The sequence below is a fragment of the Hyla sarda genome, chromosome 10 (genome assembly GCF_029499605.1).
Source record: "Hyla sarda isolate aHylSar1 chromosome 10, aHylSar1.hap1, whole genome shotgun sequence".
Classification (NCBI taxonomy): Eukaryota; Metazoa; Chordata; class Amphibia; order Anura; family Hylidae; genus Hyla; species Hyla sarda.
Window position 1 is genome coordinate 34,839,141 of NC_079198.1, and position 25,497 is coordinate 34,864,637.

Below are 25,497 nucleotides of genomic sequence, written 5' to 3' on the forward strand. Positions count from 1 at the left end.
GGGAAAATTAATCCCGAGTCACGCTCGGGATTACCGCGCAGGAGGTTAAGGGTGCGCTCACACGGAGTAATTCAAGAGGAATTTACTCTAGTAATTCCTCTTGAATTCTCCGCTCCAAATGAATGCACATCTCCTCTGCCCATTGACTTTAATGTTATTTCTGCTGGCCTGTTCACACTGCGGAAATTCTGCTAGCAGAATTCCGACGCTGAATTCCGTTCCGCTTGAAGAAAGAACATATTCATTCTTCAAGCGGAATCCGCTAGCAGAAATCAATTGAAGTCAATGGTAAAAAAAAATTCCGCCCGACATTGTTTTCACGTGGATTTCGCGAGCAATTCGCGGGCAATTTGTGCGGAATTCGCGCGCAATTTGCACGGAAATGTCTGAAAGACCCTTCACTTCTTTCTCCCCCATGTCCGCATGCAATTCTGCGCAAATTGCGCACGAATTTCCCATGAAATTTTTTTTATTTTTTCCGCCCGTAAATTTTTCAGCGTGAATTACTCTTCATTTACTCCGTGTGAACGCACCCTAAAGGAGTACTCTGCCCCTAGATCTCTTATCCCCTATCTAAAGGCTAGGGGATAAGATGTCTGATCACAGGGGTCCCACCGTTGGGACCCCCGCAATCTCTGTGCAGCAATCAGCGTTCGTTTAGAATGCTGGGTGCGGGCGGCAGAGATTGTGATGTCATGGTCACGCCCCTCGTGACATCACACCACACACCCTCAATGCAAGTCTATGGGAGGGGGCATGGCGGCCGTCACGCCCCCTCCCGTAGACTTGCATTGAGAGGGTGTGGTGTGACGTCATGAGGGGTGTGGTCGTGAGGTCACGACCCCCCGCCTCCAGCTCCAAGCGTTCAGAACAAAATGTTTCGAACGCTGGGGCAGCAGAGTACCCCTTTAAAGTCAAGCAGAAATATATAGAGAGTGAAATGTTCTACATTATGTTCTACATGCCCAGTGGATATCCCTACCTCCCTCCGCTGTCCTCAGGAAGGGTTGTAGCAGAGAACCACTGGCAGAAAGCAGTGCTACATGTTCACTTCATTGATTTTTTCCTTGCTGGAAAGAGAACATCTCATCTACAAATAACCTCAGTGTGTACTGAAACGGAACATCTTCCAACGTACTGTATATAGATCAGCACTTTGGCAGAGATGCAGCACAAGTCAATGACCTACAGGACATGAAGTGTCGCCTTTTCAGCAGATGGACATGTACAGACATGATACACAGATTTCTGCATAGAATCTATATTCTACCTCTTATATAAGGAGGAAGCAGAATGTAATGGGGGGGGGGGGGGGGGTGACAGCCATGATTGTATGTGTCTTACAGAGTATTGTGCAGTATAAGTGTCCTAAAGTGTCTGGATGCCATGAATACATTTAGATTTCAAACATGTATGCTGCAGATTCTTTAGAGGTTTTGGATGTAGGGTCACCATTCAATAACAGGCGACCCTATTCAGATTCCACATCAAAGAAGGGGCATGTCACATGTCTTTTTCTGCTACATAGGTATAAAAAAATTTTTTTTTTAGCATAAATCATAAATTTAGCAAAAATTTTGCATAAATCAGTGTGAACTATGCAGTGGATTTCAATAGAAACCAATGAGAACGATGTTACTGACCCCCTTGAAAAAATAAAATTATATAAAACTGTGTGAACAATGCCCTAAATGCACTGTTTCCACTAGACCAGTGGTCTTCAACCTGCGGACCTCCAGATGTTGCAAAACTTCAACTCCCAGCATGCCCGGACAGCCGTTGGCTGTCCGGGCATTCTGGGAGTTGTAGTTTTGTAACATCTGGAGGTCCACAGGTTGAAGACCACTGCACTAGACTGTCGGCTAACTCTAGACTGCAGGTAGCCCAAAGGCTTTAGATCTATGACTGTACTGTACATGTCTAGATTCTAAAGAGCTGAACTATTCATTTTAGTCACATTTGTCACTATCTGGCCCCTAATAGGACAAACTTTAAGAAGGCATAAATGCAACCATCTTTCCCTAAAGCAGAGGTCTTCAACCTGCGGACCTCCAGACGTTGCAAAACTACAACTCCCAGCATTCCCGGACAGCCGTTGGCTGTCCGGGCATGCTGGGAGTTGTAGTTTTGCAACATCTGGAGGTCCGCAGGTTGAAGACCTCTGCCCTAAAGGATCACAGGAATGCACGGTGTAATAAAGAGAGATGCAGAAAGGATTGTGGGGAGAATTTATGATGGAACCAGTGTAATAGTGATGGTGTAATGACAACAGATGCGTAAGTATAACCAATAAACAGAACAGTGCTATGATATGGAATACCCGCTTGTGATCCCTCACTGCAGACAAGAGGTGTTCTGGATTTCTCTATCAGTCTTACTACAAGTGCAACTATGCCATGACTAAGAGCAACTGCTCGAAACGCGTCGGCGTTTCACCCCTTTTTTAAAGTGACATGTCACTTGCCACTCAGTGGCGAACCTCCATGTTTTAATATTCGTTATTAAAGGCTACGTTTTATTGGATATGCACACCCAGGAGCCGGACCCTTGCTTCTATTTTTCTTCCCTATGCCAAATGATCCATAGGTCCAGCCCTGTGCTATCCGTTCCCATCTAAAATGGACCTGGACATATGTGCAAAAGTCCTAAAATCCCTTCCAGAACTAAAGAAATAAATTTATATATTTTTAATAATAAAATAAAAATTGTAATCTGACTGGTTTCTGTGGGAAACACTGACTGCTTTTGTCTACATGAAGCCTAAGCATTTAGACGTAGGGGGCGACATACTGAAAGAAATTCAGCATGCAGATTAAGAAAGATTAAAAATGCATTTGTGTGTCAAGTTTGGCAGCCAAGAGAACAAAAAAAGCTTTACACCACCACAGCTAGAATTTATTCTGTTGAAGTGGAAAATTGAGAGCTGGTATAGGAAAAGTGCTATTTTCCTATACCAATGTTTCCCAACCAGGGTGTCTCCAGCTGTTGCAAAACTACAACTCCCATGCTGGGAGTAGTAGTGTTACAACAGCTGAAGGCATGCTGGTTGGGAAACACTGCACCACAAAATCAGGGTCCAGTCTGATAAGCCATTCAGGAGTCTAAGAGAGCTGGGTAGTAGCCAAGGCATGCTGGGAGTTGTAGTTTTGCAACAGCTGGAGGCACCTTGGTTGAAAAACACTGTCCTATACCATTCTAAAAGAAGAAATCTATAAACCAGAAGAAGGCTATAAATTAAAAAACTAAAACTAAAACATTACCCATCTGTTAAACTCATTGCATCTCCAATGCTAAAGCTATTGCCACCATTATTATTCTTTCCTGCACTGTGATATGATGTACACCTACATGACCGCTGCAGCCACAGACTAGTCTAAGAAGTCAACTACATGCTGGCATCACTACTGTGGATAGTGGATTTACGTGGCATGATCGCTCCTAAGGTACAAAGAATGGTAGGGACCAGCAGTATGGGATTTAACAGGTGAAAAATATATTTATTTATGCATTTAATATATTTCCTGCTGGTGAATAAAAAAGTTTTAACCTCTTGGATATTGTACAAAATCCAATGCAGGTTTTCCGCAAGCAAATTATATTGCTACCCATTGACTTCAATGGGTCTGCAGGAAATCTGCTGCTGATTTTTGCTGCTGTGAAAATTCTGCAGCAGAGAATTTGCAAGTCAAATTTACACACTGCATTATGTATGTGTGAACCATAAGGTACATATAATTTAGGATTACCGTACATTTTTCTTGGGGGTGGGGGAAATGCAAAGAAACAATCCTACAACAATTTTTTTATACCATTCTAGAATACAAAATATGTTAACCGGAGTATCCAGCATTTAATAATCCAGCACTGAGACCGCAGCCTGGAAGCTGGTGCCGCCTGCTTGTCCCCAGCGCCTCCGATCACAAGAACCCTGCAGTCCTGACAATGCAGGAGCCCCCCCATTCTGGCAAGAAGCTCCATTCTCCATCCTCCGTGCAGTGTCAGATCTTCCTGATGCAGGGCGGACAGACATCACAAAGGTCTGTGAACTGCTCCATAGGTTAACCCATTGTTTCCCAATCAGGGTGCCTCTAGCTGTTGCAAAACTACAACTCCCAGCATGCCCAGACAGCCTTTGGCTGTCTGGGCATGCTGTGAGTTGTAGTTTTGCAACAGCTGGAGGCACCCTGGTTGGAAAACCCTGGGTTAAACCTTCAAGATCCATTCCCCTCCCTTGTTTACCCTTCAGTTGCTGTCGCTTTGCTCTTACCCTCTGTAAACCCTTCAGGTGCTGCCCCCTCTCTTTTCCCGTTAACTCTTCACGATGCTGTCCCCACTTCCTCCCTCCTGTTAACCCTTCCCTGGTCCTCTTATCCTGTAATTTTTTTATCCGATTAATCGATTTATCAATCACTAATCGACCAACTAATTGATCTTACAATTAGCAGCCCTAGTACAAACAGTGCAGTATCTTCATAGAAACAGATAAGAACCATTAGGCCCATCTAGTCTGCCCAATAATCTGAATCCTATCAATAGTCCCTAGCCCTATCTTATATGAAGGATAGCCTTATGCTTATCCTATGCATGTTTAAACTAGGGCTGGGCGGTATGACCAAATGTGTGTATCACAGTATTTTTGTAACTTTCGGCGGTTTCACGGTATACAACGGTATTTCCTCCTCCTCCCGCCCATCCCCCCCCCCAATTATCAGCCCAGCGCTGCCCCCATCGGGGTAAATACTCACATGTCACCCGCTAGCGCTGCCCTCCTCGCGCTGTTTGTTGCAGCCGCCGGCACTGACACAAGGTAAACAAAATAAACTAACGCATGTTCCGACATCGGCCTTACGCTGGGGACGGGAACGTCGGACAGCCATCAGCCTATCACCGGCTGCAGCGATGTTCCGCCTCGGCCGCTGATAGGCTGAGCCCACTGTCATGTAAGAAGCCGTCCAGAGCTCCTTACATGACAGTGGGCTCAGCCTATCAGTGGCCGAGGCAGAACATCGCTGCGGCCGGTGATAGGCTGACGGCTGTCCGACGTTCCATTCCCTACAAAGCAGATGAGGCCGGTACCTGACCAACGGGAGGTAAGATAAAGTTTATTTTGTTTATTTTTTGCCGCCCGGGCATAGGGATACCACACAGTATATAGAGCAGTGGTCTTCAACCTGCCGACCTCCAGATGTTGCAAAACTACAACTCCCAGCATGCATGCTGAGAGTTGTAGCTTTGCAACATCTGGAGGTCTGCAGGTTGAAGACCACTGGTATAGTGTGTCAGTGCCGGCAGCCGCAACAAACAGGAGGATGGGGATGGGGACATCGCTGGGCTGATAGTTAATTGGGGGGCAGAACAGCGCTCGTGGGCAAAATATGATTAGTTCCCTGATGTGGGGACAGCACAGCGCTGGGCTAATTCATTTATTCCCGAGGGGGAGGGGCCAAACCGATATTGCGGTATGGGTTAAAATTCATATCATGCAGCACAAAAATGTCGGTATTCGGTATGAACCGGTATACCGCCCAGCCCTAGTTTAAACTCCTTCACTGTATTTGCAGCGACCACTTATGCAGGAAGGCTATTCCATGCATCCACTACTCTCTCAGTAAAGTAATACTTTCTGATATTACTTTTAAACCTATAGAAACATCAATGTTTACATGTGCTCGTACTGGAAATTTCTGTACTGGTAGTGGTAATGCAAGGTACTGCAGCACTGCCCCATTCAAGTTCAATACATTTAAAAAAAAAATACAAAAAAAAAAAACAGCTTGCTAGGGGGTAAGAAGTAATAAAATCTCCTTGCTGAGTCGAGCACTGCAGTATGCCTGGGTGCTTCTGTTTACTTGCCTCACGATACACTTTCCCAGGTCTCCGGATAACATACAGGACATAAGGGACATTTAGTAAAACCTGTCCAGAGGAAAAGTTGCTGAGTTGCCCATAGCAACCAATCAGATCGCTTCTTTCATTACCAATCAGATTGCTTCTTTTCAAAAATAAACAAAGTTTTTTTGATAAGTCTCCACCAATGTGGCCAATCTGAAGTAGGAGTGTGTTCAGATGTTACTAAAAAGCTGCCCCTGGGCTCCGCAAAAAAAAAAAAAAAAGCATAGGGTATTTTTTATTACTTTATACCCTTAGCAGGTTGTCATCTGTTTTTCACTTAAATCGGAGAGCCTCTTTAAGGGTGCATTCACCGCACGTTTTTGCTATACAGTTCCCCGCATCAGGTTTTTGATGAAAAACAGATTCCTCAAAACCGGACTAAACTGTATCAAAACATGTGTACACATTTTAACCCGTATACGGTTCGAGAAATGATGTCTGGTTTCATCCGTTATTTTTAAGAAAAAAAACGTATATGTTTTTAACTTTTCACTCCATTATGAATAAAGCTTCACTTGTTTGATTGAAATTCCAAGAAAAAAACTGTGCAAAGTCAAAAACTGTTTGGTGCAAACAGTATGGAACCGTACTCACATACGGTTTTCTACGGTTCCCATTGACTCCCATTTATTTTTTTATTTTTTTTTTTTTTAAATGTATACGGTTTCAATACGGGTTTTCACCCGGACAAAAAACCGTGGTAGGTTACAGTTTTGGGTACGGGAGAAAAACGGACAAAAACATACAAGACGCAAAACGGATGCAACCGGACCCATCGTTTGGAATACAGTTTTCAATGGAGCGTCAATGCATACGGTTTTCAATACGGTTCCATGCGGTTTTCAAATTGAAAACGTACACGGGAACTGTATTGCGAAAACGTGGTGTGAATGCAGCCTAACTTTAATGGGACAATGCTGCAGTACTTTGCACCTCCACTAGAGATGAGCAAAGTTACAGTGATTCAATTCGTCACAAACCTTGCGGCTCGGCGTTTGCTGACTTTTCCTGCATAAATTAGTTCAGCTTTCGGGTGCTCCAGTGGGCTGGAAAAGGTGGGTACACTCCTAGGAGACTCTCTCCTAGAACTGTATCCACCTTTTCCAGCCCACCGGAGCGCCTGAAAGCTGAACTAATTTACGCAGGAAAAGTCAGCAACTGCCGAGCCGCGAGGTCCGTGATGAATTGAATCACTGTAAGTTCGCTCATCTCTAACCTCCACTACCAATATTATGGTGATTACAAGTACATGTAAACATTGAAGAGGCTGCAGCTCTTGCATGATGTGGCCCCTTTACACAGCTGAATGGCCGGGGTGGCTAGAAGTTGGACCCCTGCAGACCTAATAATATTGATGACCTATCTTGACGATTTTTTAAAGACCAGGTGACCCTTTTAAACATAGCAGTAACCAGACATTATTTGAATTGTGAAATCCCCCTCCTCACATAGGAAATAAAATACCATGATTGTGAGCACAATAAAAACAGAACAATACAGCAAGTTAATACATGTGGTTACTATGGGGGAGATTTATCAAAACCTGTCCAGAGGAAAAGTTGCTGAGTTGCCCGTTGCAACCAATCAGATCCCTTCTTTTATTTTATAAAAGGCCTCTGAAAAATGAAAGGAATCTGATTGGTTGCTATGGGCAACTCAGCAACTTTTCCTCTGGACAGGTTTTGATAAATCTCCCCCTATGTTTTTTGCAGCACAGTAGTAGCCGAGTATTGTGCTGGCCCCTAGGACAAAGCATAAACAGTTAATGGGCCACTAGGGATCAGAGAAGAGTCCACAAGTGCCCTCTCTGTGTAGTCGGGGTGAAGTGGACACACCGTAAACAAGGCCAAAGCGCATGATGTGCAAAAACATCAGTACAGCACTTCCTCGTGTCCAAGTGTTTACCAGAATGTAGGGCGGCCAAGAAAACACCGTCTGCAAAAACCGTATGGTCAGGACTGAGTGTACATCTTTAGTGTGCACTCACCACATTCCAAGACAAGACTTCACTCCAGGACCACATCATACGCTGACAGGGTGCGACCCCCAACTCACAGCCCATACGATCGGATACACGGCAGCTCAGCATTGGTTCAGATACACGGCAGCACAGCTGCTTGTTTTCGTGTGTCTGTTTTTGGCAGTTGAAGTCTTTGCAGAGTGAATAGGGTTCTGTGGTTGCTATGGAGAACCCAAAACAATGACTTCATGCACCATCCAGCCCCCAAGCCTGCAGCCCTCCCCTTCCTTACTAGATTTCACAGGACACAAAAGGTTTATACCAGTGTTTCCCAACCATTGTGCCTCCAGCTGTTGCAAAACTACAACTCCCAGCATGCCCGGACAGCCAAAGGCTGTCCGGGCATGCTGGGAGTTGTAGTTTTGCAACAGCTGGAGGCACCCTGGTTGGGAAACACTGGTCTACACTGATAATACTCATGGCCCATACATCTTTATGTACGTACCAAATAACTGTGCAATCATAAACCATCACAGTACGGCCATAAATGTTAATAAAACAGAAAGGATATTCAAACAGACACCGATAAGAGAGATCAAATAAACCAGCAAAACTATACACAGCTGGGGACTTATCTACGGACATGACAGATTACAATTTAGCCAAAGTCCTGCAGATTAAACTCAGGACAACACTGCACCTACACACATGTACTAGGGAACCTTTGGACCTGAGTATTATTTTTAAATCAACTGATGCCAGAAAGTTAAATAGAGTTGTAAGTTACATAGTTAGTATGGTTGAAAAAAGTCATACATCTATCAAGTTCAACCAAGGAATTCAAGGGAAGGGGTGTGTTGGGATGGATATTGGGGAAGGGGTGAGTTTTTATATTTCTGCATAAGCATTAATGTTATTTTGTTCCAGGAATGTATCTAACCCTGTTTTAAAGCTATCAATTGTTCCTGCTGTGACCAATTCTTGAGGTAGACTGTTCCATAAGTTCACAGTTCTTATAGTAAAGAAGGCGTTTCTTTTCTTTTTCCAGACGGAAGGAAAGCCCCCTCATCCTTTGAGGGGGTTTATCCTTTTGGGGACTCCGGGCGTACCTGTATGTCCTGAGTCTCGCTCCCGCGATATAATGTGGGGTCACGCGGTGACCCCGTGTCATATCGGGTCGGTCCCGGCATCTAACGGTAGCCGGGACGCGGGGCTAATAGAGCGCATCACCGATTGCAGTGACGGGCGCTATTAACCCTTGCCGCATCTAAACCATAAAAATAAAAAAAGCATTCGGCAGCTCAGTCAGGCTGATCGGGATCATCCCAGTGAAACAGCAATGTCCCCATCAGCTAGGACGCGAGCGGAGGGTTTGTTACCTGCCTCCGACACGTCTGATTGGCAATTGATTGCTCCAAGCCTGAGATCCAGGCATGAGCAATCGACCGCTGATAACACAGATCAATGCAATGCTATGGCTTTGCATTGAACAGTGCTGGCAATCAATGCATTGCAAAAAAAATAAAAAAGGGTAACAAAGTTAATAAATGTGATTTAAAGGGGTACTCCGCTGCTCAGCATTTGGATCAAACTGTTCCAAATGCTGGAGCCGGCGCCGGGAGCTTGTGACATCACAATATGACAATTTTAAACGTATACATTTTCCTGCATGCAGTTATGATTTTTTTCAGAAGTAATACAAAATCAAACCTATATAAAAGTAGGTTATTTTAATCGTATGGACCTACAGGATAAAAGATAAGGTGCAATTTTTACCGAAAAATGCACTGCATAGAAACGGAAGCCCCCAATTTCGTTGCACAATGATTTTTTATTTTTTTTTGGTTTCGCCATACATTTTTGGGTAAAATGACAGATGTCATTACAAAATAGAATTGGTGGCGCCAAAAATAAGCCATCATTTGGGTCTGTAGGTGCAAAATTGAAAGGGTTATGATTTTTAAATGTGAGCAGGAAAAAAACGAAAGTGCAATCTTTTAATTGTTCCACATAGCTAAGATGTTCCATGCCCCATATTAGTTTAGTCTCTGCACCCTTTACAGCTCCACAGTGTCCCTTTTATGGACTGGTGACCAAAACTGAACAGCATATTGCAGGGGAGGCCACACCAATGCTTTATAAAGGGGGAGTATTATGTCCCTGTCCCTCGAGTCCATGCCTCCTTTTATACACGACAATATCCTGCTGGCCTTGGAAGTAGGTGTCTGACATTGTATGCTATTCTGTAGTCTGTGATCCACAAGTACACCCAGATCCTTCTCTACCAGTGATGCATAACCAGATGCATAACTTTACATTTATCCACATTGAAACTCATTTGCCAAGTGGATGCCCAGACACTTAGTCTATCCAAGTCATCTTGTAACTTATGCACATCCTCTATAGACTGTACCGTGCTACAAAGCTTAGGGTGCATGCACACCACGTTTTCACTGTACGGGTGCCGGATCCGGTTGGAGGAGGCCGGATCCGGCACCCGTACAGTGAAAACGTGGTGTGCATGCCCCCTTAGTGTCATCTGCAAAGATAGAAACAGAGCTGTTTATCCCATCCTCTATATTATTAATAAATAAAATAAACAAGAGTGGGCACAGTACTGAACCTTGGGGTACACCACTAATAACCGGGGGACCAATCAGAGTAAGAATCATTGACCACCATGATCCTTAAGCCAGTTTTCAATCCAGTTACAAACTAAAGTTTCCAAACCCAAAGACCTTAACTTACCTGTCAGACGTCTGTGAGGGACAGTATCAAACGCTTTAGCAAAATCCAGAAACAAAACCTGTCCACAGGAAAAGTTGCCCAGTTGCCCATAGCAATCAATCGGATTGCTTTTTCATTTTGCAGAGGCCTTGTTAAAATGAAAGAAGCGATCTGATTGGTTGCTATGGGCAACTTTTCCTCTGGACAGGTTATATCCATAGCCATTCCTCTGTCAAGGCTTCTACTCACATCTTCATAAAAGCAAATTAGATTGGTTTGACAACTTCTATCCTTAATAAACGCATGCTGGCTATCACTTATAAATACTATTATCCCCTATGTATTCCTGTATGTAGTCCCTTATGAGTCCTTCAAACAATTTTCCCACAATGCACTTTAAGTTTACCGGTTTATAATTACCTGGGGAAGACCTAGAGCCCTTTTTGAAAATCGGTACCACATTTGCCTTGCACCAATCCATTGACAATACCAGAGAATCTCTAAATATCATGAACAAGGGTACAGAAATCACTGAACTTAGTTCTCTAAGAACAATTGGGTGTAATCCATCTGACCCTGGAGATTTGCTTACATTTACTTAATTTACCTTGTACCATCTCTACATTAACCCCTTAAGGACTGAGCCCTTTTTCACCTTAAGGACCATTTTTTGCAATTCTGACCACTGTCACTTTAAACATTAATAACTCTGGAATGCTTTTAGTTATCAATCTGATTCCGAGATTGTTTTTTCGTGACATATTCTACTTTAACATAGTGGTAAAATTTTGTGGAAACTTGCATCCTTTCTTGGTGAAAAATCCCAAAATTTTATGAAAAATTTGAAAATTTTGCATTTTTCTAACTTTGAAGCTCTCTGCTTGTAAGGAAAATGGATATTCAAAATATATTTTTTTTTTATTCACATATACAATATGTCTACTTTATGTTTGCATCATAAAATTTACGTGTTTTTACTTTTGGAAGACACCAGAGGGCTTCAAAGTTGAGCAGTAATTTTCCAATTTTTCACAAAATTTTGAAACTCTCTTTTTTTCAGGGACCAGTTCAGGTTTGAAGTGGATTTGAAGGGTCTTCATATTAGAAATACCCCATAAAAGACCCCATTATAAAAACTGCACCCCCCAAAGTATTCAAAATGACATTCAGTCAGCGTTTTAACCCTTTAGGTGTTTCACAGGAATAGCAGCAAAGTGAAGGAGAAAATTCACAATCTTCATTTTTTACACTCGCATGTTTTTGTAGACCCAATTTTTGAATTTTTGCAAGGGGTAAAAAGGAGAAAATTTTTACTTGTATTTGAAACCCAATTTTTCTCGAGTAAGGACATACCTCATATGTCTATGTTAATTGTTCGGCGGGCGCAGTAGAGGGCTCAGAAGGGAAGGAGCGACAAATGGTTTTTGGGGGGCATGTCACATTTAGGAAGCCCCCAAGGTGCCAGAACAGCAAAAAAAAACACATGGCATACCATTTTGGAAACTAGACCCCTCGGGGAACGTAACAAGGGGTAAAGTAAACCTTAATACCCCACAGGTGATTCACGACTTTTGCATATGTAAAAAAAAAAAAAAAAAAATTTCCCTAAAATGCTTGGTTTCCCAAAAGTTTTACATTTTTAAAAAGGGTAATAGCAGAAAATACCAACCAAAATTTGAAGCCCAATTTCTCCCGATTCAGAAAACACCCCATATGGGGGGTGAAAAGTACTCTGCTGGCGCACTACAGGTCTCAGAAGAGAAGGAGTCACATTTGGCTTTTTTGAAGGAAATTTTGCTCTGGGGGCATGCCGCATTTAGGAAGCCCCTATGGTGCCAGAACAGCAAAAAAAAAAAAACACATGGCATACCATTTTGGAAACTAGACCCCTCGGGGAACGTAACAAGGGAATAAGTGAACCTTAATACCCCACAGGTGTTTCACGACTTTTGCATATGTAAAAAAAATAAAAAAATTTACCTAAAATGCTTGGTTTCCCAAAAAATTTACATTTTTACAAAGGGTAAAAGCAGAAAATACCCCCCAAAATTTGTAACACAATTTCTCCCGAGTACGGCGATACCCCATATGTGGCCCTAAACTGTTGCCTTGAAATACGACAGGGCTCCAAAGTGAGAGCGAAATGCGCATTTGAGGCCTAAATTAGGGACTTGCATAGGGGTGGACATAGGGGTATTCTGCGCCAGTGATTCCCAAACAGGGTGCCTCCAGCTGTTGTAAAACTCCCAGCATGCCTGGACAGTCAGTGGCTATCTGGCAATACTGGGAGTAGTTGTTTTGCAACAGCTGGAGGCTCCGTTTTGGAAACAGTGGCGTACCAGACGTTTTTCATTTTTATTGGGGAGGGGGGCTGTGTAGGGGTATGTGTATATGTAGTGTTTTTTACTTTTTATTTTATTGTGTGTTAGTGTAGTGTAGTGTTTTTAGGGTACAGTCGCACGGGTGGGGGTTCACAGTAGTTTCTCGCTGGCAGTTTGAGCTGCGGCAGAAAATTTGCCGCAGCTCAAACTTGCAGCCGGATACATACTGTAATCCTCCGCCCATGTGAGTGTACCCTGTACGTTCACATTGGGGGGGGACATTCAGCTGTTGCAAAACTACAACTCCCAGCATGTACGGTCTATCAGTGCATGCTGGGAGGTGTAGTTATGCAACAGCTGGAGGCATACTACTTTGGCTGGGGATGCTGGGGACTGTAGTTATGCAACAGCTGGAGACACACTGGTTTGCTACATAACTCAGTGCGCCTTCAGCTGTTGCAAAACTACAACTCCCAGCAGTCACCGACAGCCAACAGGCATGCTGGGAGTTGTAGTTATGCAACTAGCAGATGCACTACTACAACTCCCAGCATGCACTTTAGCTGTTTGTGCAAGCTGGGAGTTGTAGTTACACAACAGCTGAAGGTACACTTTTCCAAAGAAAAAATGTGCCTCCAGCTGTTGCAAAACTACAAGTCCCAGCATGCCCATAAGGGCATGCTGGGAGTTGTGGTGGTATGCCTCCTGCTGTTGCATAACTACAGCTCCCAGCATGCCCTTTTTGCATGCTGGGAGCTGTTGCTAAGCAACAGCAGGAGGCTGTAACTCACCTCCAACGATCCTCGCCGCACAGGTCAGTCCCTCGTCGTCGCCGCCGCGGCCGTCGCTCCTGGGGCCCCGATCCCAACATTGACGCCGGGGATCGGGGTCCCCAGCACCTGGGGAGCACGTCCCGCACCCGCTCACGTCCTCCGGAAGAGGGGCGGAGCGGGTTGCGGGAGTGACACCCGCAGCAGGCGCCCTGATTGGTTGGCCGGGAAACCGGCCGACGAATCAGGGCGATCGTGAGGTGGCACCAGTGCCACCTCACCCCTGCAGGCTCTGGCTGTTCGACGGCCCCGAACAGCCTGTAATTCCGGGTCACCGGGTCACTGGAGACCCGATTGACCCGGAATCTGCCGTAGATCGCTGGACTGAATTGTCCAGCGATCTGTGGCCATCGCCGACATGGGGGGGCATAATGACCCCCCTGGGCGATATGCCCCGATGCCTGCTGAACGATTTCAGCAGGCATCGTGCACCGGCTCCCCTCCAGCTAGCGGCGGGGGGCCGGGATTTGACAGGACGTACTCAAACGTCCTGAGTCCTTAAGGACTCGGAAAAGGGGCCGTTTGAGTACGTCCTGCGTCCTTAAGGGGTTAAGCCAGTTCAGTACATTACATGATGTGTTACCAACACTGACCGGTCCAATGTCAGCTCCTTCTTCCATAGTGTATACACTAAAGAACCCATTGAGTAGCTCCGCCTTCTCTTGATCACCAGTGACAACCTCCCCATTATTAAGGGGTCCTACATGCTCTGTCATTGTATTTTTTGCATTTATATATCTAAAAAAAATATTTATTAGTTTTGCTTTCTATGGCCACCTGTCTCTCATTTAGAATTTTTGCGTTTTTTATTACATTTTTACAGATTGTATTAAGCTCTGTACAGTTTAAAGGGGTTATCCAGGAAAAACTTTTTATATTATATGAAATCAACTGGCTCCAGAAAGTTCAACGGATTTGTAAATTACTTCTATTAAAAAACCTTAATCCTTTCAGTACTTATGAGCTGCTGAAGTTGAGTGGTTCTTATCTGTCTAAGTACTCTGTGATGACATCTGTCTCAGGAACTGTCCAGAGTAGAAGCAAATCCCCATAGCAAACCTCTTCTACTCTCTATTGGAAGGATTACGATTTTTTTTATAGAAGTAATATACAAATCTATTTTCCTGGAATACCCCTTTAAATGCTATAGCTGACCCTAGTGCTGGGCAATATACTGGTTCATACCGAATACCAGTGTGTTTTTCTGTATGATATGAATTTTTCCCTATACCGCAATACCGGTCTGGCCCCTCCCCCCTCAAGTGAATTATAAGCCGCAGTGCGCTGGGGAACTAATCATATATGACCCGCAGGCGCTGCTCTGCTTTTCCTCCCCCCCACCGAATGAACAATCAGCCGCAATCATGTCACTCGCAGGCGCTGCTCTCCTCCTCTTTCTGTGAGCCACGGGTGCTGGAAATTAGTGGGGGGAAAAAATACCGTTAAATACCGTAGAACCGCCATAAGTTTGAAAAATACTGTGATACACATTTTTGGTCATACCACCCAGCACTAGCTGACCCCTCAGATTTGTATTTTTTGAATGCTATTTTTGTTGTTGTTGTTTATTGCTCCTTTGACATAATTTGTCAGCCATGTAGGAGTAAGTTTGAATAGTTTACATTTGTTCCCCTAAGAATAAATTTGGCTGCATAGTTATTCAGAGTTGATTTGAGAATTTCCCATTTACCGTCTGTATCAGTATTTGAGAACACCTCCCCCAGTCTATGTCCTGTAGTGCAGATCTCAGCCCAGGGAAATTTGCCTTTTTAAAGTTATATGTTTTTGCCCTCCCTGCCTGTCTTTGTTTCCTACACTTTAACTTCTTAAGGACCGGGGGTTTTTCCGTTTTTGCATTTTCGTTTTTTGCTCCTTGCCTTTAAAAAATCATAACTCTTTCAATTTTGCACCTAAAAATCCATATGATGGCTTATTTTTTGCGCCACCAATTCTACTTTGTAATGACGTCAGTCATTTTGCCCAAAAATCTACGGTGAAACGGGGAAAAAAATCATTGTGCGACAAAATTGAAAAAAAAAACGCTGTTTTGTAACTTTTGGGGGCTTCCGTTTCTACGTAGTACATTTTTCGGTAAAAATGACACCTGATATTTATTCTGTAGGTCCATACGATTAAAATGATACCCTACTTATATAGGTTTGATTTTGTCGTACTTCTGGAAAAAATCATAACTACATGCAGGAAAATTAATACGTTTAAAATTGTCATCTTCTGACCCCTATAACTTTTTTATTTTTCCATGTATGGGGCGGTATGAGGGCTCATTTTTTGCGCCGTGATCTGAAGGTTTTTAACGGTACCATTTTAGCATTGATAGGACTTATTGAATTTTTTTGCGCGTACGCCATTGACCGAGCGGTTTAATTAATTATATATTTTTATAATTCGGACATTTCCGCACGCGGTGATACCATATATGTTTATTTTTATTTACACAGTTTTTTTTTTTTATTGGAAAAGGGGGGGGTGATTCAAACTTTTAATAGGGGAGGAGTTAAATGATCTTTATTCACTTTTTTTTTACTTTTTTTTTTTTTGCAGTGTTATAGGTCCCATAGGGACCTATAACACTGCACACACTGATCTCCTATGCTGATCACTGGTTTCTCATAAGAAACCAGTGATCAACGATTCTGCCGCATGACTGCTCATGCCTGGATCTCAGGCACTGAGCAGTCATTCGGCGATCGGACAACGAGGAGGCAGGAAGGGGCCCTCCCGCTGTCCTGTCAGCTGTTCGGGATGCCGCGATTAGCCGCGGCTATCCCGAACAGCCCGACTGAGCTAGCCGGGAACTTTCACTTTCACTTTTAGCCGGCTCAGCTCTGAGCGCGCACCTAAAGGGTTAATAGCGCGCGGCGCCGCGATAGGCGCTGCGCGCTATTAGAGGCGGGTCCCGGCTTCACTATGACGCCGGGCCCGCCGTGATATGACGCGGGGTTACTGTGTAACGCCGCGTTATTTCAGAAGAGCAGGACCAAGGACGTTCCGGTACGTCCTTGGTCCTTAAGGGGTTAAGTCAAAAGTAACTATATTGTGGTCGCTATTACCAAGGTTTTCCCGCACAGTTACATTACCAACCAGCTCTGCGTTGTTAGAAATGATCAGATCCAACAAGGCATCACTTCTTGTTGGGTCCTCCACAAACTGGCCCATAAAATTATCCTGCAATAAATTTAGGAATTGTCTCCCCTTACTTCTATTAAAAAATCTTAATCCTTCCAGTACTTATTAGCGGCTGTATACTACAGAGGAAATTCTTTTCATTTTGGATTTCTTTTCTGTCACGACCACAGTGCTTTCTGCTGACACCACCATGTCAGAAACTGTCCAGAGCAGGAAAAAATCCCCATAGCAAACATATGCTGCTCTGGACAGTTCCTAAAATGGACAGAGGTGTCAGCAGAGAGCACTGTGGTCAGACAGAAAAAAAAAATCCCCAAAGAAAAGAAAGCAAAATCATGATGTGAAAGCACCCTTACATAGCTCGACCCCGACCAATACAAGCACCAATCTCTTAGAATTCAAATAATTGATGAATGTTTGTCAGCTGATTGCAGACCCTAATACAAATTTTCGGGGTGCATATGATAATTTTCCTGTGTAATAGGGTCCTAATGGAGGATATAGGACCCCATTCTCATTGTTGTGGGTGTTCAATAGATATGAAACATGGTACCACTACAGAGTTGAAATCTGTATCATGGTACAGGCCCCATAAAACATGATGATGACCAAATAAAAGCATGTGGTGTGTATACAGGTAACAGACATCTAAGGTGAACCCTAATATTCTGAATGATTTATAGTGGGGACACATTATTCTTTATATTACACACCTTTTCTGCTGAAGAACCTCTTTTTGAAAAGAAAAGGAGATCTTCCTGTCTGCTGTTTAATGCCGTGACACTTAAGGCCTCAGTACACATTAAACATGTGTTGGCCAAACCCACCATCAACAGCCGAAGCTGTAAACCATATAATATATATCATGGCATCCCTATAACAAAAACTTGGTGTGCATGCACCCTTAAAGGGTGGAAAACAATTTTTTTTCATATCAACTGGCTCCAGAAAGTTAAACTTGTAAATTACTTCTATTAAAAAAATCTTAATCCTTCCAGTACTTATCAGCTGTTGTATACTACAGAGGAAGTTGAGTTGTTCTTTTCTGTCTGATCACTGTGCTCTCTGCTGACACTTCTGTCCATGTCAGGAACTGTCCAGAGTAGGAGCATATCCCCATACCAAACCTCTCCTGCTCTAGACAGTTCCTGATACGGACAGAGGTGTCAGGAGAGCAATGTGGTCAGACAGAAAAATAACTCAACTTCCTCTGAACTATACAACAGCTGATAAGTACTGGAAGGATTAAGATTTTATAATAGAAGTAATTTACAAATCAAATTGTTTTCCACTGGAGTACACCCTTTAAGGGTGCATGCACACCACGTTTTTGTTATACAGTTCCCGTATACGGTTTCTAGTTAAAAACCGTATGGAACTGTATAGAAAACTGTATGCATTGACTTAAAATTGTAAACCGTATGTCAAACGCATCATCCAGTTTACTCCGTTTTGCATCTCATACAGTTTTGTCCGGTTTTTTACCCGTATCCAAAACTGTAGTCTACCACGTTTCTTGGTCTGGGTGAAAAACCCTATTAAACTGTATACAGTTTTTTTTTAACATGGGAGTCAATGGGAACCGTACAGAACTGGATGTACGGTTCCATCAGGTTTTCACCATATGGTTTTTGACTTTGCAGAGTTTTTTTTCTTGGAATTTCAATCAAATAAGTGAAACTTTATTCAAAATGGAGTTTTGAATTTGGTGCACAATCCTGTGTAAACTACATCTGCTGGAGAACCTACATGAGGTAACAATACATGCTGGTCAAACAGTGGGTGGTGAAAAAGAAACTGTCTACAAACTGATGTGTGACACAGAAGGAGATGAGCGGCGCCTGTGCACCCATCACCAGATTATATAAAGACATGTGAGTAAGAAATTTACAGTTTTATGTATTAAAACAGATATTAAAGATACTTATTTTCTCCATGGGGAAAAACCAGGTACAGTTTATTAGAAAATTATGAAGCAGCAGGACAAATATCCAAAGTTCCCGCTCAGACTGTGCCATTCATGCGCCAATGAAATGCGCATCTACGGGTTAAACCAGTTTGGTTGCTTACTCTCACTGTCAGATCTACCACTCTTTTAAGGGAAGTATACACAGATTCAGATGCTGTTGCAAACTGACAAAAGGTTTTCTTTTGTTTAGAACATGTTCAATGCTTTAGGCCAGTGGTCTCGAGCTGTGGCAAACAGCTGTCCGGGCATGCTAGGAGTTGAAGTTTTGCAACATCTGGAGGGCCACAGTTTGAGACCACTGCTCAAGGCCAATGCTTCTTTTGGGCACATTCACACATACCATATATTTTACGGATTTGATGCTGCAGATTTCGTGCTGTAAAATCAATAAAAATAAATAGCTGAGCAAAGCATGAGATCTGCAGTGGATTTGATATGTGTAAACGTTACACGGGGTGCAATACAGAACTCCTGGACTTAAAGGGGTACTTTGGTGGAATTTTTTTTTTTTTTTTTTTTTTTTTATCAACTAGTGCCAGAAAGTTAAACAGATTTGTAAAAAGACTTATGAAAAAAAAAATCTTTACCCTTCAAGTACCTTTTAACAGCTGTATGCTACAGAGGAAATTCTTTTCTTTTTGAATTTCTTTTTTGTCTTGTCTACAGTGCTCTCTGCTGACACCTCTGTCCGTGTCAGGAACTGCCCACAGCAGGAGAAAATCCCCATAGCAAATCTAAGATGCTCTGGACAGTTCCTGACATGGACATTGAGCATGTTCATTATTCATATGGACAGTGGGGGAGATTTATCAAAACCTGTCCAGAGGAAAAAGTTGCCCATAGCAACCAATCAGCTCGCTTCTTTCATTTTAACCCCTTAAGGACGAAGCCCATTTGGACCTTAAGGACGCAGACAATCATAACCCATTTATATTTTCATCCACAGACTAGTATGAGGGCTTGGTTTTTTGCGCGACCAGTTGTCCGTTGTAATGCCATCACTCACTTTACCATAAAAGGTATGGCGCAACCCAAAAAAATACTATTTGTGTGGGGAAATTAAAAAGAAAACCACAATTTTGCAAAGTTTCGTTTTCTCGCCGTTCAATTTACGGTAAAAATGACATGTGTTCTTTATTCTTTGGGTCAATACGATTAAAATGATACCCATGAAAATATACTCTTCTATTACTGTTGCGCTTAAAAAAAAAAAAATCGCAAACTGTTTAACCAAAATTTTAGTATGTTTAAAATCCCCCTATTTTGAAGACCTATAACTTTTTAATTTTTCCGTATAAGCAGCGGTATGAGGGCTAATTTTTTGAGCCATGATCTGTACTTTTTATTGATACTATATTTGCCTATATAAAACTTTTAATACTTTTTGTATAAATTTTTTTTGAATAAAATGTTATTCCCCATAGGGGACTATTTATAGCAATCATTCGATTGGTAATACTGATCAGTATTATGGGTGATCTTCTGCTCTGGTCTGCTCGATTGCAGACCAGAGCAGAAGACCCTGGGAGACGGCTGGAGGGGTGGGGACCTCCGGCCGCCATGCTGGATGATCGGATCGCCGCGGCAGCGCTGCGGGCGATCCGATCATCCATTCAAAGTACCGCGATGCTGCAGATGCCGTGATCTGTATTGATCATGGCATCTGAGGGGTTAATGGCGGACATCCGCGCGATCGCGGATGTTCATCATTACAGGCGGGTCCCTGGCTGCTATCAGCAGCCGGGACCTGCCGCGCATGACGCAAGCATCGCTCCGATGCGCGTGGTTATGCATAGGACGTAAATGTACTTCCTGGTGCGTTAAGTACCACCTCACCAGGACGTACATTTACGCCCTTCGCCGTTAAGGGGTTAACAAGGCCTCTGCAAAATGAAAGAAGCAATCTGATTGGTTGCTATGGGCAACTTTTCTTTTGCATAGGTTTTGATAAATCTCCCCCAGTATTACTATATCAGACTTGTGTAAGCCTAGAGAATTACTTAAAGAGGGTTAAGACAAAAAAAAGTTAAGTGGAGTGGAAGTGTGCTGCTCAGCCAACACTTCATTCATTGTGCAAAGATAATTTGAAACAGAATTGGCTTGGGGGACAAGGCACCTTAATTCTCGTGATCGGTGGAGGTCCCAGCTGTCAGACCCCCATAATCAGATACCAGGAACGCAGGTTAGCAGAAACACTGGTTGGTGTGCTGAATTTATCACTCGTGCAAAAAAAAATTTTCACATTACAGGTATCATCCTGTAAAAAAAAAAAAACCTCCATTATTACTCCCGGCAAAAAGTCCTAAAAACGGCCGTCAAAAAATCCCATTCATGTCAATGGGATTTTTTTAACATCCTTTTGCACCAGGCATGTCCGTTTTTTACTAATATCAGTTATTTTTGCCGACACAAAAGATGGTGCGTGCACAAAATTTTGGTCCGGCAAAAAAAAGGTGAAAAACCGGACGTTAAAATTTAACGTCTATGGGAAACAACCGTTATCATCAGTTATTGTCAGTTTTTTTTTTTTAACATATGTTTTTTGTACTGAACATGCTCAGTACAGCTTTACAAAAGAAGCGTTAAAAACCTGATTAAAAAAAAAAAAACGGATATAACTGGTAATAACTGATGATAGCGGATGAACAATATCGGATTTTTTTAAGAAAAAAAACATTCAAAATAACGGATGATGGTCAGTTATCATCCGATATGACCAGTTATTGCATCTGTTTTTGTTTTTTTTATCGGTTATTGTAAAATAACGGCAGTAAAAGAGAAGGATGATACCTGTAGTGTCAAAGGGGCCTATGACAGACAATTCATTGACTGCATAAGTCAAGCTGTAATGCTTTTTTTCCCCTGAAGAACTAAACATTGTCTGCAACTTTTCTGTAAAATGTGAATAATAACATCGTCTTACATGGACTTACCATCTCAATACCTATTCTGCCTGTGACATAGGGAGTTCCTCGAGTCCAGATTATTTGCTTCTATTGTCTCTGCAAACAGGAAACAGACAGGATCAGTACCTGGAGGTTTTGTTTCAAGCAGTGGTAAACAATGACATAGGATGTTTTGTGTTAGAACATGTGTAGTTAGATTGTATTCACCAAGAGGTACAACTCCACCAGATGGTATGTATATGGTGTAATAGGAGATGTATGACCTGCTGTACAATGTAGAAAGGTTACTCACTCATCTGTTTGCACCTGCATTTTATTTCCTGTAGTATGCACATTTTTGTGATGAGATGTGGTAGTTTGTGCATCATATTGTAGTGAAAATACCCTATAAAGTAGAGGTTCATTTTCCTTTCATTCTGTCATTCTGGAATATATCAGGTTTTATATAGTAATATATTATATTTATATATATATATATATATATATATATATATATATATATATATATATATATATATATATAGTAATATATTATAATTATATATATATATATATATATATATATATATACACATTGCTGCAAATTGTGCCTGTGCACAGTAATATACAAAGACACAATAACAAATATTATCTGTGTGCCCTAGTAGGCAAACTACATGAAACGGTCCTGTCCCTCTACTTTTGAAAAGTGCTATGGACAGTGTGATCTCATGCACTGACTGGGTAAGACTGTATTCACACGTTATTAGAGGCTTCCTGTAAAGAATCCATTCGTGTCAAAATACTAGACACCTTAGTGACACCCAACAGAAAAACAATAGGGTCCGCTAGGCGATTCCGATGTCAGCCATGCAGGGAATCCTTCAGAGCTTTGTGGCTTCCATTGTAAATAAACAAGGTAGATGTGATAATGTTTTAAAATGATAATAAAAAAAAGGTGATTGTTATTCCATGCATGTTCTCCATCCATAAAGGTCATTTCTTTAAAAATGTATTTTAAATTTATTTTTACAAAAACAAATGCAACACATTTAACCTGCAATTTAAGTTATGAGACAAAGGCAGAAAAGATTATCATAGTACATGTACACTTCTGTAAGGGTTTATTGGTAGCAATATACAGGTAGAACTGGCAGAGGGACATAACAAGGAACACAACATTTGGGCCCCCCCCCAAAAAAAAAAAAAAAAGATTATATTATATACACATATAGGGGTGGTCAGAGTAATGTGGTGGCCAGTGCTTCCACCTGGATCACAATCCTCTTAGGAATAGGTACAAAGCAGGTCCCGGTACTCGCAGAAGGTGAAACCATTGAGATTTAAAGGAAAACTGTCATATGTTTTCTCCCGCACTATCCACAGATAATGATGGATAGTGCGGGAGACACCGAACATTTTGAGTCCTACCTTGCCCGCATGCGCTGCACCGTCCACCCGTTATAGCAGTTTTTCTGTATATTTAAATTAGCTGCTAACTGGCAAGGGCGGGGTTACTGCCTTCATCTGGCACTGTGACGTAACCGCTGCCCGGCTAATGAATATTCATATAATGTCTTACACTCTCCTCATCCCAACCGATACTGTGCATGTGCGGGATTTCCTACTATACCCGGAAGCGGTCTTCAGCACTGCTTCATTATATTGCTAATAGATGGTAGGCATGAAAATGCCTACAACCTTACTCCAGAGCTGCTCCGGACTAATGAAGCAGTGCTGAAGACCGCTTCCGGGTATAGTAGGAAATCCCGCACATGCACAGTATCGGCCGGGATGAGAAGGAGAGTGTAAGACATTATATGAATATTCATTACCTGGGCGGCGGTTACGTCACAGTGCCAGATGAAGGCAGTAACCCCACCTGTACCAGTTAGCAGCTAATATAAATATACAGAAAAACTGCTATAACGGGCGAACGGTGCAGGGCATCCGGGCAAGGTAGGACTCAAACTGTTCAGTGTCTCCCGCACTATCCATCATTACATGTGGATAGTGCGGGAGAAAACATATGACAGTCTTCCTTTAAATCTCAATGGTTTCACCTTCTGCGAGTACCGGGACCTGCTTTGTGCCTATTGCTAAGAGGATTGTGATCCAGGTGGAAGCACTGGCCACCACATTACTCTGACCACCCCTATATATGTATATAATATAATCTTTTTTTTATTTTTATTTTTTTGGAGGGGGGGGGGCACAGCACATCCAGGCAAGGTAGGACACAAAATGTTCAGCGTCTCCCGCACTATCCATTGGTACCTGTGCATAGTGCGGGAGAAAACATATGACAGTTTTCCTTTAAGAGAAGGTTACAGCATGTGGCAGGATCAATCCTGTCAGACTAATCTGGTCTGCGTCTATGAGGAGGTCAGTTATAGATTGGTCTAAAAGGAAAGCAGAAGGCGCTCCATGTGCGGGATCAGCAGGTCAGGCCCATAGGGAAAGGGAAACGATCTATCCCACGCCGCTTACCAGAGTTGGTTGTGTGCACACACACACACACAACAATGGGAAGCGCCTGTAGATGCTTGTGTCCTCATCCGCAGCCCTCCTAAGAGGCAGTAGATAAGCAATTTGATCGTATAGTATGAGATGTCGGCGCTGGATGAAGGAACCAGGAGGAGTGCAGCATAAAATCAAGTTGGGTTTATTAGATGCAACGCGTTTCGCTGCGCATGCGCAGCGAAACGCGTTGCATCTAATAAACCCAACTTGATTTTATGCTGAACTCCTGGTTCCTTCATCCAGCGCCGACATCTTCTACTACACGGTCAAATTAGTTATAGATTGGATCAGGGTGATGCTGTGGATGTTGTGTAACTGGACTTTTCTAAGGTATTTGATTCTGTACTGCACAAAAAGGTTATTACACAAAATGAGGAGACTGGGACTAGGGGCGGATATATGTAAATTGATTAGCAACTGCCTCAGTGACAGGAAGCAGAGGATGGGGATCAAATGAACTTACTCTGGTTGGGTGATAGTTACAAGTGAGGTACCACAGGGGTCAGTACTGGGTCCACTTATTTTCAATTTGTTTATTAGTGACCTTGTAGAGAGATTACAGAGTAGAATTTTAAATATTTGCAGATTAGACTAAACTGGGTAGGGTGATCACCATAGAGGAGGATAACATAATATTACAGAGGGATCTGGGGAAGCTGGAGGCTTGGGCACAGACATAGCAAATGATGTTTAATGTGGATAAATGTAGGGCTATGCACTTTAATAAATAATAAAACATTATGAAAAACTTTTACCAAAAAGGACCAATGGGGGAGAATTTATCCAGGGTGGTGTGGGTGAATGATGTTCCTCCGGCTGAGAGTTTGAAAAGGGGCGGGGTCTCTGTGCGCTACCAGTAGCAGATTTTCGCCAGCGGAATCTCGGCTGTTGAAAATCCGTCACAGACCCTATTGACTTTAATGGGGTCTGCGACGGATTTTCAACAGCAGAGATTTAGCTGGCGAAAATCTGTCACGGGTAGCACACGGAAAAATCCGCTCCTGTGAACTTAGCCCTTAATTTGTGTGGTGCTAATGGGTATGTGATACTAGATTGGTGGTAATAGATTTATTATTTGCATGTTATGTGATATATATAGTTAAAGTTTATTTTTGCAGCTGGGCAGAATGGAAAATAAAAATAAATTAACCCTTTAATTACCTTGGTCACCCTCCTCTGCACCCTCTCCAGTTCAGCCATGTCCTTTTTGTATACAGGTTCCCGAAAATTGAACACAATACTC

At 42.7% G+C, this 25,497-nt stretch overlaps 1 protein-coding gene across 3 annotated transcripts in view; it reads right to left on the minus strand.

The window, feature by feature from the left end:
• Positions 1–25,497, minus strand: part of TBCEL (tubulin folding cofactor E like) — a 79,853-nt gene that overhangs the window by 45,037 nt on the left and 9,319 nt on the right. Inside the window, exons 1-2 of one of the 3 annotated variants that reach the window (XM_056544776.1) lie at positions 23,163–23,224; positions 21,780–21,848 (exon numbers count right to left, since the gene is read on the minus strand). In XM_056544776.1, coding sequence (XP_056400751.1) covers positions 21,780–21,782 — 3 coding nt within the window. In that variant the 5' untranslated portion in view covers positions 21,783–21,848; positions 23,163–23,224. Of the gene's footprint in view, positions 1–7,879; positions 8,039–21,779; positions 21,849–23,162; positions 23,225–25,497 lie in introns of those variants that run through there. The other 2 variants (XM_056544775.1, XM_056544774.1) reach the window with 2 other exon arrangements.